This window comes from Mobula birostris, chromosome 1 (assembly GCF_030028105.1).
Source record: "Mobula birostris isolate sMobBir1 chromosome 1, sMobBir1.hap1, whole genome shotgun sequence".
Classification (NCBI taxonomy): domain Eukaryota; kingdom Metazoa; phylum Chordata; class Chondrichthyes; order Myliobatiformes; family Myliobatidae; genus Mobula; species Mobula birostris.
The window spans coordinates 5,286,555-5,306,434 of record NC_092370.1 but is presented as its reverse complement, the minus strand read 5'-3'; the positions used below and the strand labels follow the sequence as shown (position 1 = coordinate 5,306,434).

At 42.4% G+C, this 19,880-nt stretch overlaps 1 protein-coding gene across 3 annotated transcripts in view; it reads right to left on the bottom strand.

The window, feature by feature from the left end:
• virma (vir like m6A methyltransferase associated) overlaps nucleotides 1–18,285 on the bottom strand; it is a 141,165-nt gene extending 122,880 nt beyond the window's left edge. For all 3 annotated transcript variants that reach the window (XM_072251837.1, XM_072251846.1, XM_072251855.1), the window contains exons 1-3: nucleotides 18,203–18,285; nucleotides 7,415–7,530; nucleotides 6,498–6,584 (exon numbers count right to left, since the gene is read on the bottom strand). In XM_072251837.1, the coding sequence (XP_072107938.1) occupies nucleotides 6,498–6,584; nucleotides 7,415–7,530; nucleotides 18,203–18,262 (263 nt within the window). In that variant the 5' untranslated portion in view covers nucleotides 18,263–18,285. The remainder of the gene's footprint in view (nucleotides 1–6,497; nucleotides 6,585–7,414; nucleotides 7,531–18,202) is intronic.
• Nucleotides 18,286–19,880: the final 1,595 nt, after the last annotated feature.

Sequence of the window (19,880 nt, the reverse complement as noted above, 5' to 3'; positions counted from 1 at the left end):
CTGGCTGTCTGCCGCAGTGCAGCTCTGTACCACGCAGTGATGCAGCAAGTTAGGACCCGAAAATGTTGAAACATAAAGTCAGTTTCTCTTTCCAAAGATGCTGCAGTGTTCCCAATATTTTTTGTTTTCCTTTCTGATATTATAGAAAATTACAGCATAGTACAGGCCCAATGACCCATGATGTTATGCTGACCTTTTAACTAACTCCAAGATCAAACTAACCGTTCCCTCCAGTGCCTGCAGTTTGCTTTTAATATTGAATTATAGATTCATTGTTTTAAAATAAGCTGCACATTTTCAACATATTTTGACCTCCTATTAAATATACTGAGTTTGGGAATTATATAAAAAAAACATTTTTATAAAGTGGGCATTCATCAGAAACAATTGGAAACAAACTACAGAAACTGTCAAAAACAGTTCAGTAACTAAGTATCAGGTGGAGAATTACTGACTCTCTCCATCTTTCTGTTCTAGTTACAGATTTTCAGTATTTGAAGTTTTATAACTCAATTGATGAGTTACGATGGTGTGCTACATTTTTCTTGCAATCTGTTGGATACTGATAATGTAAATGTTTATTAAAAATTTTCAGGTCTCACAGCCTATTTCTGAGGAAGATTGAAGATGTAGTTGTAATTTCACTCTATGGCTGAGCATAAATTTTCTCAAATACATAAATAATTAACAGCAATTTTTTCTTATTATCGTGATTAAAATGCAAAATAATTTTTCATCATTGCGTGGGTGCAAGTTTTATTCTTTGCACAGAACAATGCTTCAGAAGCCTATTAGAACACACATTAACTCAGTGGCCACTTTATGAGGTACACCTGTACACCAGCTCATTTACACAACTACCTAATAAGCCAATCATGTAGCAGCAACTCAATCATAAAACATGTAGAAATAGTCAAGAAGTTCAGTCGTTGTTCAGACCAAACATAAGAATGGGGAAGAAATGTGATCTAAGTGACTTTGACCGTGGAATGATTGTTGGTGCCAGATGGGGTGGTTTGAGTATCTCAGGAACTGCTGACCTCCTGAGATTTTCACAAACAACATCCTCTAGAGTTTATAAAAAATGGTGCATAAAAACAAAAAATTCCAGAGAACAGAGATGGAATTACATCTCTAGAAAGAGGTGACATAGGGTCAGAGAATGTTGAAGCTTTGTGGGTGGAGTTAAGAAACTGCAAGGGTAAAAAAAACAGTATGGGAATCATATATAAGGCCTCCAAATAGTAGCCACGATGTGGGATTGAGATTGCAAAGGAAGCTGAAAAAGGTATGCAATAAGTGTAATGTCACAAATGTAATGAGGGACTTCAATATGCAAGGAGATTGCGAAAATCAGATTGGTGTCAGATCACAAGAGAGAGAATTTGTTGAATGCCTACGAGATGGCCTTTTAAAGCAGCTTGTGCTTGAGCCTACTCGGGGAAAAGCTATCTTAAATTGGGTGTTGTGTAATAACGCAGTTCTTATTAGGGAGCTTAATGTAAAGGAACCCATAGGACACATTGACCAAAAAATGTTTGAATTCATACTGCAACTTGAGAAGGAGAAGCACAAGTCAGGTGTATTAGTATTGCAATGGAATAAAGGGAATTACAGAGGCCTGAGAGAGGAGCTTGCCCTGATAGATTACAGGAGGATATTGCTGGAAGTTTCTGGGAATAATTCACAAAGCACAGGATAGATATGTCCCACAAAAGGAGATCTCAAATGGCAGTCGTAGACCACCGTGGCTGACAACACTTCCATTAAGGGCTACATAAAAGCCAAGGAAAGGGCATTAAGGTAGCAAAAGTGAGTGGGAAGTTGGATGATTAGCCAACAAATGGCAACTAAAAAAGCTATAAGAAGGGGAAAGATTAAATATGTCAGCAAATAAGCCAATAATATAAAATAGGATGCTAAGTTTTTTTTCAGTTATATAAAGAGTAAAAGGGAGGCAAGAGTTGATATCGGATCACTGGAAAATGATGCTGGTGAGGTAGTAATGAGGGACAAAGAAGTGGCAGATGAGCTTAATGGGTACTTTGCATCTGTCTCCACTGTGGAATACTCTAGCAGTGTGCCAGAGGTACGTGAGTGTCAGAGAGCAGGATTGAATGCCATTGCTACTACTAAGGAAAGAGTGCCAGGAAAACTCAAAGGTCTTAACGTGGATAAGTCACCTGGACCAGATGGACTACATCCCTGGTTGCTGAGGAAATAACGGATGCATTGGTCATGGTCTGTGAAGAATTACTTGATTCCGGCATGGTCCCAGAGGACTACAAGATTTCAAATGTCACTCCGCTCTTTAAGAAGGGAGGAAGGCAAAAGAAAGGAAATTATCGGCCAGTTAGCCTAACCTCAGAGGTTGGGAAAGTGTTGGAGTCAGTTATTAAGGTTCAGGTTACTTGGAGACTAGTGATAAAATAAGACAAAGTCAGCATGGTTTCTGCAAAGGGAAATCTTGCTTGATTAATCTGTTAGAGTTCCTCAAGGAAGTAACAAGCAGGGTGGACAAACAAGGGGCAGTGGATATCATTTACTTGGATTTTAGGAAGACATTTGATAAGGTGCCACACATGAGGCTGCTTAACAAGATAAAATCCTATGGCATTACAGGGAAGATACTGGCATGGATAGAGGAATGGCTGACAGGCAGTTGCCACGAGTGGGGGCCTTTTCTGGTTGGCTGCCAGTGGCTAGTGGTGTTCCTCAGGGGTGAAGATTGGAACTGCAACTTGTCGCATTGTCTGTCAATGATTTGGATAATGGAATTGATGGCTTTGTGGCAAAGTTTGCAGATGAAACGGAGATAGGTGGAGGGGGAGGTAGTGCTGAGGAAGCAATGAGATTGCAGCAGGATTAGACAAATTGGAAGAATGGGCAAAAAAGTGGCAGATGGAATATAGTGTTGGGAAATATATGATAACGCATTTTGGTAAAAGGAACAATAATATGGGCTATTACCTAAACGGGGAGAAGGTAGAAACATACAAAATTTTGAAAGGGATAGATAAGATAGAAATAGGAAAGCTGTTTCCATTGGTAGGTGAGACTAGAACTAGGGGACATTGCCTCAAGATTCAGGGGAGAAGATTTAGGACGGAGATGACGAGAAACTGTTTTTCCCAGAGAGTGGCGAATCTGTGGAATTCTCTGCCCAGGGAAGCAGTTGAGGCTTCTTCACTAAATATATTTAAGATACAGTTAGGTAGATTTTTACATAGTAGGGGAATTAAGGGTTATGGGGAAAAGGCAGGTAGATGGAGCTGAGTTTACGGACAGATCAGCCATGGCCTTATTGAATGGCGGGGCAGGCTCGATGGGCCAGATGGCCTACTCCTGCTCCTATTTCTTATGTCCTTATGTAAACATCAGAGATGCAGGGGGACTTAGGAGTCCTCGTGCAAGACTCCCAAAAGGTTAATTTACAGGTTGAGTCTGTGGTAAAGAAGGTAAATGCAATGTTGACATTTATTTCAAGGGGAATAGAATATAAAAGCAAAGAGATAATATAGATAGTTTTGACAAGAACAGGCCATTTGGCCCAACAAAACTTGCCAAATTCCTATTCACATACACAAGGAAATCTGCAGATGCTGGAAATTCAAGCAACACACACAAAATGCTGGTGGAACGCAGCAGGCCAGGCAGCACCTATAGGAAGAAGTACAGTGTCCCACTTTCAAATCTCTTACTATCTTTTCTTTCAGTTACTCCTGACGAAGGGTCTCGGCCCGAAACGCTGACTGTACTTCTTCCTATAGATGCTGCCTGGCCTGCTGCGTTCCACCAGCATTTTGTGTGTGTTGTTCCTATTCACATATGTGTTGAAATAACTATCGAGTTTAGGTTTGAAAGTCTCTAAGGTACTACTCTCAACTACATAACTAGGTAGTTTATTCCATGTGTCCACAACTGATTGTGTAAAGAAATGCTTCCTGATGTTAGTCTGAAATTTCCCTTCAACCAGTCTCCACCTTTAACCCCATGTCCTTGCTGATGGATTAATTTTGAAGTACCAGCTAGCATCCACCTTACCCTTAATGATTTTGAACACTTCTGTCTCCTTCTATTCTACGCCTACTTAGGCTAAAAAAATTTAATTCTTTCAATCTTTCTTCATAGTTCATACCCTGCAGACCTGAACTGAGTCTCGTTGTCCATCTCTGAATTCTCTCCAGCGCTTCACATCCCTCACAAAATACACAGAGAGCAAAATTGTACACAGGTACTCAAGGTGTGGCGTCACAAGGGCATTATACAGCTTGAACTCCACTGAGCGCATTATATAACCCAACATTCTATGAGCCTTCCTAATCGCTTCTGTCCATTGTCTAGATGTGGATAGTGATGAATCTATCAGGCTGCCCAAATCCTTCTCATACAGTGCACTTTCTAACTTGACCATCTCCCCCCATTGTATATTTATATCTAATATTTCTACTTCCTATATGTAATATTTTACACTTACTTACATTAAATTTCATCTGCCATTTATCTGCTCACATCTGGATTTTGTTTAGATCTAACTGTATTGATTCTGCTGCCTGAATGTTATCAGCCTGTTCTCCGAATTTTGTGTCATCTGCAAACTTCACTAGTTTATTTGTTATATACTTATCCAAATTATTAATACAAATTAAAAACAGCAGCAGCCCTAAAACTGATCCCTGCGGAACCCCACTTTTAACATCTTCTAAGTGTGAAAATGATCCTCTCACCATAAGGGGACTGTCTTGTCTCCCTTTCTCTTCACCATTTACACCTCGGACTTCAACTACTGCACAGAGTCTTGTCATCTTCAGAAGTTTTCGGATGACTCTGCCATAGTTGGATGCATCAGCAAGGGAGATGAGGCTGAGTACAGGCTGAGATGAGGATACGGTAGGAAACTTTGTCACATGGTGTGAGCAGAATTATCTGCAGCTTAATGTGAAAAAGACTAAGGAGCTGGTGGCTAAGGTACCGTTGACCCCTGTTTCCATCCAGGGGGTCAGTGTGGACATGGTGAAGGATTACCAAATACCTGGGGATACGAATTGACAATAAACTGGACTGGTCAAAGAACACTGAGGCTGTCTACAAGAAGGGTCAGAGCCGTCTCTATTTCCTGAGGAGACTGAGGTCCTTTAACATCTACCGGACGATGCTGAGGATGTTCTACAAGTTTGTGGTAGCCAGTGCTATCATGTTTGCTGTTGTGTGCTGGGGCAGGAGGCTGAGGGCAGCAGACACCAACAGAATCAACAAACTCATTCGTAAGGCCAGTGATGTTGTGGGAATGGAACTGGACTCTCTGACTGTGGTGTCTGAAAAGAGGATGCTGTCTAAGTTGCATGCCATCTTGGTCAATGTCTCCCATCCACTACATAATGTACTGGGTGGGCACAGGAGTACGTTCAACCAGAGACTCATTCCACCGAGATGCAGCAGTGAGCGTCATAGGAAGTCATTCCTGCCTGTGGCCATCAAACTTTACAACTCCTCCCTTGGAGGGTCAGACACCCTGAGCCAATAGGCTGGTCCTGGACTTATTTCATAATTTACTGGCATAATTTACATATTACTATTTAACTATTTATGGTTCTATTACTATTTATTATTTATGGAGCAACTGTAATGAAAACCAATTTCCCCCAGGATTAATAAAGTATGACTATGACTATAACTTGCTGTTTTCTGCTTTTAAGCCAATTCTGCACCCTTTTGCACATCTTATCCTGAATCCCTACCTCCTGTAATTTGTTTATCAACCTCTTGTGGGGTATATTGCCAAAAGCCTTCTGAAAGTCTAAGGAAATGATATCAACCACTATTATTTATCATTATCATAAATTTTAGTTGCCTCTTCATAGAACTCCAGCATATTAGTAAAACATGATTACTCCTTTCTGAATCCATGTTGGCTTTCTGCTAAAATGCCTGTTCTTATCATCTGCTTTTCCATCTCATTCTTTATTAATGTTTCCATTATCTTGCCTGCAATACATGTTAAGTTGACTGGTCTATAGTTACCAGGATCAGTGCGGTCCCCCTTCTTATATACTGGGACAACATTAGCCCATTTCTAGCCCTTAGGGATTTCACCAGTCTTCACTGACTTTTGAAAAATACGTGTTAGGGGTTTGTTTGTATAATCACAGACCTCTAAGCATCCGTGGATACATGTTGTCTGGCCCTGGAGATTTATTAACTTTCAGCCTTTCCAGTTGAAGCAGGACCTCACTTTCTAAGATCTCCAAGTCATTTAAAACACATGCAACACATTCTAAAGCTTAGAGAAATTATCAGCAGAAAATGACTTACATAATTAGTATTTAATTCAGTTCTAGCAGAAAACTTAAATTAAAGAAAGAGAACTCAGCAAATCGAGCCATGTAAGGGAATAAACAGTCAACTTTTGAGACGAAGACGCTTCATCAAGACTGGAAAGGAAGGGAGCAGAAGCCAGAATAAGGTGGATTAGTATAAGGAGTTTGAATTACACTTACCTTCCTAATCGGTCGAAAACGGGTGCACTTGGTTTGCTGACGTTGTTGAAAAATAGATCCAATTGAAAAGCATGTGGGGAAGTCTCCCTGAAGAAAATTAAATATTACATTTCAAACGAAAGACTACATTCTGACCTGCAGAATTTACATCAAAAAATCAGTGAGGCACTCTTTTTATAAAAGTATAAAATCCTAATTATTTGTCTGCCCGTAGTTTAAATAATTCACAAGTACTTTTTCTCTCTTGATAAATAGATAATTATTTAATCACCCATTTTAGACGCAAATATACATGAATATGTTCCTTAAGGTTGTCATAGCTGAGTGGGGTAGTGGAGATAAGCTACCATGATGTGCTTCTCAAATAGCTTTTGCCAATTAAGTCCAGCTCCTGGCCTTCACCTGTGGCTTAGCTACTAAGACTAGCAGAATTGTTTTCTGACAGGAAAAGTGGCAATGGCAGGTTACTGACTCCTTAAAACGCAGTCACCATGAGCAGATGGGCCTCATCAGCCGTAGTCGCCACCTCATCTAACAGAAAGAAAATTCCGATCGCAAACCGCTGCTGTCTTGCGGCTATACCCACTCATGGGGAAGTCTCTGGGAGTAAACCCTGAGGAAAAATCCAGAGCTGGAGTCCCTAAGGCAGTCCTACATTGGGTTCAGCACTGACTGACAACTCCTGTAATACTGCTGGTGCCAAACTGTATCAGTCTCTACCATTCCTTTGGATTTATCTGCTGCATGAAGAGGAGGAGCCTGATACCTGGGCAACAACTTGCTCTCCATATCGTACTGCCCTGGCTTCCGTATGACAGCTAAGATACAACATCCATGGTCAACCCTGACTAATGGATGGTCTCCTTACAAAAACAAGACCACATTCCAGAGAGATATCCCCACCCATTGTCACTTACCCATACGCCCTGCTGTCAGGCAGGCTATTGTGAGCTTTAACTCCTGGAGGAATGACACGAACTTCATTTATGTAAACCACACAAGGAAAGCGGACTACATCCACGTGGGTGTTTTGCTGAAAGATATAAGAAAGCTCTTAAGTTTGGTTTTTGTATTTGAGCTCCAATTTTCAGACCATGTTTTTCAATTACATGAGTGACATCTGTACAGGCATGTCATATCTACATTTTTCTGTCGTTACACAATCCATCTTTACGCAAGAAACCTATATGGAGGGGTGGGGCCTGGAGAAAAATGAGGCAAATGCAAGATATTGGGACTATCTAGGTGGACAACTTAACTCCGCCATGGACAGTCCCAAGCCCGGGCTGCAAAAGCAAGAGGGTTGGACATGAGGCTTGCAACCCCATCCCATAAAAACCCAGAGTTACAGGGATGCCAACAGAAGCAAAAAAGACCTCATCCCTGAGAGAGGAAGGATACATCAAGATGGGTTACACCTGGGGACACTTGAAGACTGGCCCAGGACAGAGGACTCCGGGGAGCTACTCTCGATGGCCTATGCCTCAGTAGGAGAGATGGGCTTAGATAAGTTAAGTAGGTGGACAACATGGTTGGCATAGCTATGATGGGCTGAAGGGCCTGTATCCATGCTTATAGCTCTATAACCTTTGTAAGAAATTGACTGGAAAATCCTACAAAAGTACTGGCTACTCCATCATGGGTAAAGCCCTGCAATCCAGGGTGAAACATAGAGAAAAAGTGGTTACGTCGAATTCCACAGGTAAACAAAAGTATTGTCGTCGAAAATCTTGCCCATCGTATCGTTCCAAATCCACATACGAGTTATCACTGAAAGTGACTTGTCACAAGGATATCGTCTTCAAGTGATTACCACACAACATACGCAGGCAAGGGTTAACACATAAGTGGTCTCCACAGGATATCCCAAACAAAATCCCCTCCTTTGGATTATACGAAGTGACAGTCCCACATTTGTTGTGCACCGTGTGCCAATATTTAACCCAATCTTTTGGGCTTAAAAGAGTTTCAAACCATTGCAGTGACCAGCTGAAGTTTCAGCAGCTGGTCTCCTTCTCTCTCGCTCTCTCTGCTGCTGCTATGACTGCGACTACTGATAAAGTCTCTCTCTCCCTGTGGTCAAGCTCACAGTCAGTAGTGTCAGCTTGTGACTGACGTCATAGTCCCTCCTCACTTAGGCGCTCTTAAAGTGACAGTCTACAGTACGAAACCCGCAGGTTTGTAACAGTGAGTCAATAGGTTGTGGGAACCTTCACTAGGGCAAGTGAAGTTGAGTGAAGTTATCCCCTTTGGTTGAAGAGCCTGATGTTTGAGGGGTTCTATTCTACTCGATTCACTGTATATGCCCATAAGAAAATGAATCTCAGGGTTGGACATGGTGACATGTACTGTGTGCACTTTGATTATAAATTTACTTTAAACTTGATTCTCTGGTCTACATAGCACCCTGTCTACAAAACACTGTGCAACATACCAAATAACAAGAAAATGGTGGCTTTGCTGAAACACACCTTATGAAAATCAGGTTTAATATCACTGGCATATGCTGTGGAATTTATTGCTATGCAGCAACAGTACAGAGCAATATATAATAACAAAACCATAAATTAAAATAAATACATATATAAAAATTAAATTAAGAAAGAGTGTAAAAAGAGCAAAAAAATACTGAGAAAGTGTTTGTGGGTTCACTGTCCATTCAGAAATCCTCTGGCAGAGGGGAAGAAGCTGATCCTGAAACTTTGACTGTGCACCTTCAGGTTCCTGTACCTCATCCCTGATAGTTACAACAGAAAAGAGGATGTACCGGGCGATGGGGGTCCTTAATTATGGATGCCGCCTTTCTGAGGCATCGCCCTGGACGCTGATGAGGTCAGTCCCCACAATGGAGCTGGCTGAGTTCACAACTTTCTGCAGCTTTTTCCAGTCCTGTGCAGTGGCCCCTCCATACCAGACGATGATGTAAAACCAGTTAGAATGCTCTCAATAGTACACCTGTAGAAATTTATGAGTATCTTTGGAGGGAACTCTTAAAGAACAGAAACAAAATTGAGAACATGCCAGAATTCCCTTTATTTGGGACACTACGCTGCTTAATTGGGGCAGAAGACTGTTGCCAAACAGTTTCTAACTAGCTTCAGTAGCGTGTGCTTGCGTGACTGTTAGACCCTACCCCATGCTTGAAGCAATCAGTTTTTAAATAGTGTCAGTTGCATGTGTTTGTGTTCAAGAAGCAGTGACTTTTGTCACTGATACTTGGTGGTCAATAAGCAGTAAGACAATTCAGAACTGATTTGGTCACTGTGCTTTCAAACATTGAGGCTTGGATATGCCAGCAATGGCCAGGAGTGAAAATTAAATGATTTCACTACTTCAACAAGTTAGGAGTCGATAACTATCTTTCGGCTCGAAGCACCAACTGCATCTTTTTCACAGATGCTGCCTGGCCTGTTGAGTTCCTCCAGCATTTTGTGTGTGTTGCTATGGAACAGACAAGGTTGATAAACTTATCAATTATGACGGAGAGAAACGACAGCTGAGGAAAAAGGCATTAGAAAATGCACGAGCAGATATGAAAGAAACAGACTGGAAGAATGGAATGGAGCCCTTTCAGAGAGTGATGTACAAAAAAGACAAAGAGGGAAAGGAAGGAATCAAACAAAGATCACTTCAAAGTGACAGCAGGGTGGAAACCAGTAAAGGCAATGAAACATTCAAGTTCTGTATAATAGCAGGAAGGCAGCAGCAACATTTTAATTCAATGTTACAGAAAAAGGAAAGTGGGACGGTTTAAGTTGGACTGAAACGAGCAATGTTTTGTCTACACTTTTCATGCCTCAGTAAACAGCTAGCATAATCAAAACCCCACCCACCTCTGACATTCTCTCTTCTCCTCTCCATTGGGTAAAAGATACAAACACTTGAGACCACATACTGCCAGGCCAGTGGCGTATCTAAGGTATGGCAAGTATGGCACGTGCCCTGGGTGCCACTTGAAGAGGAGCACCACTGAGCAGTTTCTATTAAAGTCAGACAAGCCATCCTCGGACAGTGAAAAAGAATTTTCTTCAGATGTATGATCTGTCTTTGATTATCATGGGTAAGAAGCACTAGGATGGCCTTATTTCAGAGCATTGTGTAAGAAGACCATGAAGGAGGAAAGTGGAGCTGAAGGACGAAAAAGACGTAAGTTGGAGGCAGAGGAAGACAAGATGTCGAGCAAGTTCTTCATGCTCTTCTTTGAAGAGCCTGCAACAAGTAGTTCGACACGTTCCATGGAGTCACCTGTACCTGCTACAAGTTTGTTAGAATCCGAAGGTGGATCAAGTACAAATGCGTCACAAGCCGAGGTGGAAGTCAAGTCAGATAAATCCGAGTATGACGAGATTAAGAGTGAGGCTGCCACAGAGAATGTGGACATGACAGGAGGGGAAGACAACGGTGGTGGCGGTGGTGATGTTGAGTTTATTGATGAGATTTTACCTGACGAGATTGAACCTGACGACACTGAACCTAGTGAACTGGATGGTGTCAAAGAGCCTGGAACTGTCATATCAGAAGTGATTGAACAGCATGACATTGGACTTCTGAAGTTCGACAAGGATACTGGAAAAGCAATTCTGCCTGATGCGTTGAGAACAGAAATAATAAAGTGGGGTTCAAAGTATTTCCAGAATAGTGAGGGGCCTTTCCTACTAACAAATAATCGCTCAATGAACAAAACTTGGTTCAAGAGGAAATTGGGAAATGGTCACGGTGAGGAAGTGACTCGCTCATGGCTGGTCTATTCCCCTTCTAAAAAGCCTGCATTTTGTATCTGTTGTCTTCTCTATTCCCGGTCAGACCATCAATCCTCATTGGAGCAGGAAAGGGGATTCAACCAGTGGAAAGCACCTGAAACATTAGTGTTCATGAAAATGCCAAGAATCATCGGGAATGCTTCACACAGTGGAAAGAAATGGAAAGAAATTTAGCTGGAAGCAGAGGAGTTATTAACATGGCATTTCAATCGCAGATTGAGAAGGAAAAGTAGAAGTGGTGTAATATCTTGACGAGAATCCTTCACTGCATAAAATTCCTTGTGACTCAGAACGTGGCTTTGCAAGGACACAGGGAGTCACTTCAGCTAGACGATGACTCCAAAGTGGGAAATTTCCTTGGCTTACTGAAACTACTGGCCGCCTTTGACCCTGTCATAAAAGAACACCTCACTCACTTGGAAAGAAATCCTGGATCTACGTCTTATCTTTCACCGGGTGTCCAGAACGAATTTATTCACATGTATGGCATCCACTGTTCGCCAGAGTTTAACATAGAACATAGAATAGTACAGCACATTACAGGCCCTTCAGCCCACAAACCCTGCCTCCCATATAACCCCCCACCTTAAATTCCTCCATATACCTGTCTAGTAGTCTCTTAAACTTCACTAGTGTATCTACCTCCACCACTGACTCAGGCAGTGCATTCCACGCACCAACCACTCTCTGAGTAAAAAACCTTCCTCTAATATCCCCCTTGAACTTCCCACCCCTTACCTTAAAGCCATGTCCTCTGTATTGAGCAATGGTGCCCTGGGGAAGAGGCGCTGGCTATCCACTCTATCTATTCCTCTTAATATATTGTATACCTCTATCATGTCTCCTCTCATCCTCCTTCTCTCCAAAGAGTACAGCCCTAGCTCCTTTAATCTCTGATCACAGTCCATACTCTCTAAACCAGGCAGCATCCTGGTAAATCTCCTCTGTACCCTTTCCAATGCTTCCACATCCTTCCTATAGTGAGGCGACCAGAACTGGACACAATACTCCAAGTGTGGCTTAACCAGAGTTTTATAGAGCTGCATCATTACATTGCGACTCTTAAACTCTATCCCTCGACTTATGAAAGCTAACACCCCATAAGCTTTCTTAACTACCCTATCTACCTGTGAGGCAACTTTCAGGGATCTGTGGACATGTACTCCAAGATCCCTCTGCTCCTCCACACTACCAAGTATCCTACCATTTACTTTGTACTCTGCCTTGGAGTGTGTCCTTCCAAAGTGCACCACCTCACACTTCTCTGGGTTGAACTCCATCTGCTACTTCTCAGCCCACTTCTGCATCCTATCAATATCTCTCTGCAATCTTCGACAATCCTCTACACTATCTACAACACTACCAACCTTTGTGTCATCTGCAAACTTGCCAGCCCATCCTTCTACCCCCACATCAAGGTTGTTAATAAAAATCACGAAAAGTAGAGGTCCCAGAACAGATCCTTGTGGGACACCATTAGTCACAATCCTCCAATCTGAATGTACTCCCTCCACCACGACCCTCTGACTTCTGCAGGCAAGCCAATTCTAAATCCACCTGGCCAAACTTCCCTGGATCCCATGCCTTCTGACTTTCTGAATAAGCCTACCATGTGGAACCTTGTCAAATGCCTTACTAAAATCCATGTAGATCACATCCACTGCACTACCCTCATCTATATGCCTGGTCACCTCCTCAAAGAACTCTATCAGGTTTGTTAGACACGATCTGCTCTTCACAAAGCTATGTTGACTGTCCCTGATCAGACCATGATTCTCTAGGCAGGTCAACATGAAAATATCAAGACCTGAAGAGCTTCTTGATTTTTTGTTCAGTATGGAGATGAGAGCGTCTTCCCCAATCTTCGCATTGCTATTCAGATAATGCTAACCATCGCAGTTTCCATCACCAGCTGTGAGAGATCATTCAGCAAGTTAAAACTAATACTTTCATATTTGAGAGCCTCCATGGGTCAAGGCAGACTCTGTGATCTTGCTCTGCTGAGTATAGAAAGAGAAGAAACTGAAAAAACTGATTTTGATCACATCATAGACCAATTTGCATCAGTGAAAGCAAGGAAGGTGCAGTTATAATTTTCATGTCGTGCCATAATTCGTTAATTAAAAGATTAACGAGCTTGACTTGTATTTTTGAGCTGATATTATGGTAAAGTTCTCTAAAAGGTAGGTGTCAGATGTTTGGACAGGGATGCAATTTCAATGCTTGCCATAGGCGCCATTTTCCATAGATACACCCCTGTGCCAGGCTCAAAGACAGCTTCTATCCCACTGTTATCAGATTCTTGCGCAGACCTCTGATATAAGATATACTCTTGGCCTTGCAATCTGCCTCTTTATTATCTTGCACTTTATCATTTACCTGCACAACATTCTTTGATAGCTTTTACACTTCATTGTTTTACCTTATTCTAGCATATTGCACAGTGATCTGTATGAACATTGCAAAACAAGTTTTTTTTACTGTATCTTGGTACACATGACAATAATAAACCAAAACCATGTAACCCACAAAGATCTAGGTTTCACAGTTCAACATACAAAGTATGTTTACCATGCACAATTTTGAGATTCAATAGAACTGTGTAATAACTATTAGTAAGGATATGGAGGGCTATGGTTCCAGTGCAGGTCGTTGAAAGTGGGCAACTTAAATGGTTTCAGCGTTGACTAGATGCGCTGAAGGGCCTGTTTCTGTGCTGTGCTTCTCTGTGACTCTAATTCACAAAAAAAACATGCACCTTAAAGACGGTCGAACATCCAATGTGTGAAAAAGAACAAATCATGCAAACGATAAAAAGTAAATAAATAATACACAGAATGTGAATTTCAGAGTCCCCCAAGAGTGGTTCAGTCTACACCGTGATAGATTCCACAACTATGCCTTTTATCTGGAGATAGCGTAAGTTGGATGTTTAGGCTATAGAAAGTTGTTCAGTGCTGATAAAGTTTCCGTCCAAGTAACAGATGGGAATTTATTTAGAGTGTAGTTTTCCATTGATTCTATTGTTCTACTGTGAATAGCCACAAGAAAATGAATCTCAAGGCAGTATATGGTGACATATATATAATTTGATCGTAAATTTACTTGGAACTTTGAACTTTATTGGGCTTCCATTCAAGCAAAATGGCTGTGCCATTCTGGGATGGAATTGTCAACAGACTAAACAGCCATGGAAATAGAAAACCATTAAAGACCTTGGACATGTTGCAAAATTCACATACAATGAGATCAAAGAGGAGAATATAAAGAACAAACAGGAGGCTCCAGTTCAACTTACCACCTCCAATAATAGATTCCCATTCTCCTCACACCTTCCCATTCTGCAACAGAAAATCTATCAACTGTCTTTTTACATGACCAGAGTCCTAGATGCTATTTTCAGGTATATCTAATTTAGCACTCTACTCTCATTATGGCATCTGTAACATTAGGCAATTACTTTGCAAAATGGTTTAGTCTACAGAAGGATATTATTACCTGTCACTTCAATTCTACATTCCACTCTTCACCAATGATCTCCGACAAAACTCAAACTAATTTTAAGGAACATCACTCACTGGAAACATCAGTCTTCCAGACTCAGCAATGAATTCTACAATTTCAGATGGTTAGTCATTCTATCCCAGTCCATTTTATTGCAATTCTATTTTAGTCTCTTAAATGTTAATGATCTCCCTCAAAAAATAATTGGCGGGTCAGTTTTCTTGAACTACACTCCTAAACTGTGAAATTCAATACCTAAAACTATAAGGGATTCAGTTCAGTTGACACTAGCTCAAAACCTATTTATTTAAGCATGCTTTTAATTAATGTCTTTTTGCCTTTTATTTTTATGCTTGCACTTTATCCCATGGTAAGACACTTTGAATGAAAAGTGCTCTATATTATTACATTTTATCCTCATAGCTTTAATTTCCAGCGGTTAAGATTCTGTATGATTTATCATTTCACTCCTTTTGTAATCTCCCAGCCTCTAACTCCCTCTTTCACACTAACATTCCCTTTTGTCCTCTCTGCATGCCTCCTTTTCTTTGGTTTGGTTTATGATCAATGTCATATGTACCAAAGCTCTGCCACGGACGGTCCCAAACCCGGCTGTGAAAGGAGGGGGCATGCGGCTAGCAACCCCATCCTGTAAAAATCAAGAGCTACAGAAACACCAACAGAAGCTCCAAAGACCTCACCCCTGGGAGAGGAGAATATGAAGAATATGAAGATTGTAGTGATGACTGAAAAGCTTGAGCATGTAGATATTAAGAAAGAGGATGTGCTGGAGCTTTTGGAAAGCATCAAATTGGATAAGTCGCCGGGACCAGATGAGACGTACCCCAGGCTACTGTGGGAGGCAAGGGAGGAGACTGCTGAGCCTCTGGCAATGATCTTTGCATCATCAATGGGGACAGGAAAGGTTCCAGAGGATTGGAGGGTTGCGGATGTTGTTCCCTTATTCAAGAAAGGGAGTAGGGATAGCCCAGGAAATTATAGACCAGTGAGTCTTACCTCAGTGGTTGGTAAGTTGATGGAGAGGATCCTGAGAGGCAGGATTTATGAACATTTGCAGAGGTATAATATGATTAGGAACAGTCAGCATGGCTTTGTCAAGGGCAGGTCCTGCCTTACAACCCTGATTGAATTTTTTGAGGATGTGACCAAACACATTGATGAAGGTAGAGCCGTAGATGTAGTGTATATGGATTTCAGCAAGGCATTTGATAAGGTATCCCTTGCAAGGCTTATTGAGAAAGTAAGGAGGCATGGAATCCAAGGGGTCTTTGCTTTGTGGATCCAGAACTGGCTTGCCCACAGAAGCAAAGAGTGGTTGTAGATGGGTCATATTCTGCATGGAGGTCAGTGACCAGTGGTGTGCCTCAGGGATCTGTTCTGGGACTCTTACGCTTTGTGATTTTTATAAACGACCTGGATGAGGAAGTGGAGGGATGGGTTAGTAAGTTTGCTCATTACACAAAGGTTGGAGGTGTTGTGGATAGTGTGGGGGGCTGTCAGAGGTTACAGCGGGACATTGATAGGATGCAAAACTGGGCTGAGAAGTGGCAGATGGAGTTCAACCCAGATAAGTGTGAAGTGGTTCATTTTGGTAGGTCAAATATGTTGGCAGAATATAGTATTAATGGTAAGACTCTTGGCAGTGTGGAGGATCAGAGGGATCTTGGGGTCCAAGTGCATAGGACGCTTAAAGCAGCTGCGGAGGTTGACTCTGTGGTTAAGAAGGCGTACAGTGTATTGGCCTTCATCAATCGTGGAGTTGAATTTAGGAGCCAAGAGGTAATGTTACAGCTATATAGGACCCTGGTCAGACCTCACTTGGAGTACTGTGCTCAGTTCTGGTTGCCTCACTACAGGAAGAATGTGGAAGCCATAGAAAGGGTGCAGAGATGTTGCCTGGATTGGGGAGCATGCCTTATGAGAATAGGTTGAGTGAACTCAGCTTTTTCTCCTTGGAGCAACAGAGGATGACAGGTGACCTGATAGAGGTGTATAAGATGATGACAGGCATTAATCATGTGGATAGTCAGAGGCTTTTTCCCAGGGCTGAAATAGTTGCCACAACAGGACACAGGCTTAAGGTGCTGGGGAGTAGGTACAGAGGAGATGTCAGGGGTAAGTTTTTAACTCATAGAGAGTGGTGAGTGTGTGGAATGGGCTGCCGGCAATGGTGGTGGAGCCGGATACGATAGGGTCTTTTAAGAGACTTTTGGATAGGTACATGGAGCTTAGAAAAATAGAGGGCTATGGGTAAGCCTAGTAATTTCTAAGGTAGGGACATGTTCAGCACAACTTTGTGGGCCAAAGGGCCTGTATTGTTCTGTAGGTTTTCTATGTTTCTGAGAATCTGGAGCTTTGTACCTTCCTCTGCAACTGGATCCTTGACTTCCTAACCGGAAGGCCACAAGCTGTATGGATCAGAAATAACAGCTCCACCTTGCTGACAATCAACACTGGCACACCAAAGGGATGTGTGATTTGCCCACCTCTCTACTCTCACTACACCCATTACCGTGTGGCTAGGCATATGCCAGTGATGTTAAACCTGAATCTGATATACTGCTGCGGCAAAATAACATTGACATAATATAACTCAGTGGTAATAGAGCCAATGCAGATTCCGAACGACTCTGTTTGCGGTGTTTTGTTGCTCACCACTGAAATCATATGATTTATAGGGGATAGAAGTATCATTAAGCTAAATGCAAGTACATCTATACTCACATTATTCTACAGAGGTGCAGTAAAAAGCATCCTGATCGCCTGCATTACTGCTTGGTGTGGAAATGACACTTGGGCTGACAGGAAGGCTTTACATTGGTTAATTAAAACTGCCCAATGCATCACTGGCACCAGCCTACCCACCCTAAAGGCACCAGCAACATGAAGAAGGATCCCACCCACCCTGCTGATAGACTGTTTGTCCCACACCCATCAGGGAAGATGCTGCGTAGAATCCACACAACAGACTCAAAAACAGTTACTTTCCCCAAGCAGTAAGGCTGATCAACACCTCCACCCACTAACCCGCCCCTCCACACCCCCAACCACCACTACTTTATCATTTCCAGTCAAGTACAGACCTTAAGTACAGACACTCCTGTGCCTAGCGTCACTCAATAGACATACAATCAATTCACCTATATAAGCTACCTTATGTATTTATATTTATTGTGGTTTTATGTTCTTTATATTATTTCCTGCATCGGTACCACAGTAACAATTATTTGGTTCTCCTTTACACTTGTCCACTGGAAAAGACAATAAACAATCTTGAATGTTGTTTCCTCCCCGATCCCAGTCCCTCCACTGCTACAGGCCCCAGTTCAAGCTTGTGATCCCGACATCGCTAAGACAGTATCCGCGGCAAAAGCCGCGGGCGAGTACGACAACGAAAGCGAGACGGAGCGCGGACTTTACCTCAGAGTTGGTATGCTTAAAGGTATCGAGGAACAGCAGCTCCGCCACTGCCTCCGCCATGGCTCCGCGCTGCCTCGCGTCACTTCCGCCGCAGACGTTTCCGCTCGGCGCTGCCGACGGCGCATGCGTGGAGCGGCTGTCGCCATGGAGATGGCAGATTCTCTCTGGTGATTTTTTGAAAAAAGCTAAGAACTGTGCATTTGGGAAACATGCCTTGGATGCCTTGGAGAGGGGTACTTCCGGCTATTAAAGTGTCATTCGTTTTCAGACAAATAAATAGAGGCAAGGGGATTTCCTCAAGCAAGAGAAAATCTGCAGAGACTGGAAATCCAGAGCAACACACTGGAACTCAGCAGGTCAGACAGCATCTTGGAAGAGTACAGTCAACGTTAGTATAGTAAACGTCGACTGCCCATTTCTATGAATACTGTTTGGTCTGCCGGGTTTTTCATCAGTACAGATGCACCACAGGGTTGTGCGCTTAGCACCCGCTCCAATTACTTTATAATTATGACTGTAAGGTCCAATGTCAGATTCATGTTTGCTGGCGACATCACTGTCGTGGCCCAAATCAAAGGTGGTGACGAATCAGCATAGAGGGAGATTGAACATCCGACTGAGGGGTGTCGTAACAATAACCTTTCACTCAATAGCAGCAAGACCAAGGAGCTGATTATTGACTTCAGGAGCAGGAAAGCCGAGGTCTATGAGCCAGTCCTCATCGGGAGATCAGAGGTGGAGAGGGTCAGCAACTTTAAATTCTTCACTGTGATCATTTCGGAGGACTTGTCCTGGAGCCAACATGTACAGTACTATGCAAAAGTCTAAGGTTCATATGCATAACTAGGCTGCCTAAGACAGTACTGTATTTGTCAATGTGGAGCGGAGAGTGGCTTGTAAGTCTGGCAGCAGCGAAGGTAATTGGGAATGGCGAGTTCAAAGTAAATTTGTCATCAAAGTACATATATGTCACCATGCACAACCCTGAGATTCATTTTCTTGTGGGCAAAATGCAGAGATGCAAAGGGACATGGGAGTCCTTGTGCAAGATACCCTAAAGGTTAACCTCCAGATTGAGTTGGCGGTGAAGAAATCAAACGCAATGTTGGCATTCATTTCTGGAGGTATAGAATATAAGAGCAGGGATGTGATGTTGAGGCTCTATAAGGCACTCGTAAGGCCATACTTGGAGTATTGTGTGCAGTTTTGGGCTCCTTATTTTAGAAAGGATATACTGACATTGGAGAGGGCTCAGAGAAGATTCATGAGAATGATTCCAGGACTGAAAGGGTTGCCATATGAGGAACATCTGGCAGCTCTTGGACTGTATTCCCTGGAGTTCAGGAGAATGAAGGAGGATCTCATAGAAACATTCCAAATGGTAAAAGGCCTGAACAGATTAGATATGGCAAGGTTATTTCTCATGGTAGGGGACTCTAGGACAAGAGGGCATGACTTCAGGATTGAAGGACATTCTTTTAGAACTGAGATGCTGAGAAATTACTTTAGTCTGAGGGTGGTAAATCTGTGAAATTTGTTGCCACAAACGGCTGCGGAGGCCAAGTCATTGGGTGCATTTAAGGCAGAGATAGACAGGTTCTTGATTAGCCAGGGCATCAAAGGGTATGGAGTGAAAGCAGGGGAGTGGGGATGACTGGAAGAACTGAATCAGCCCATG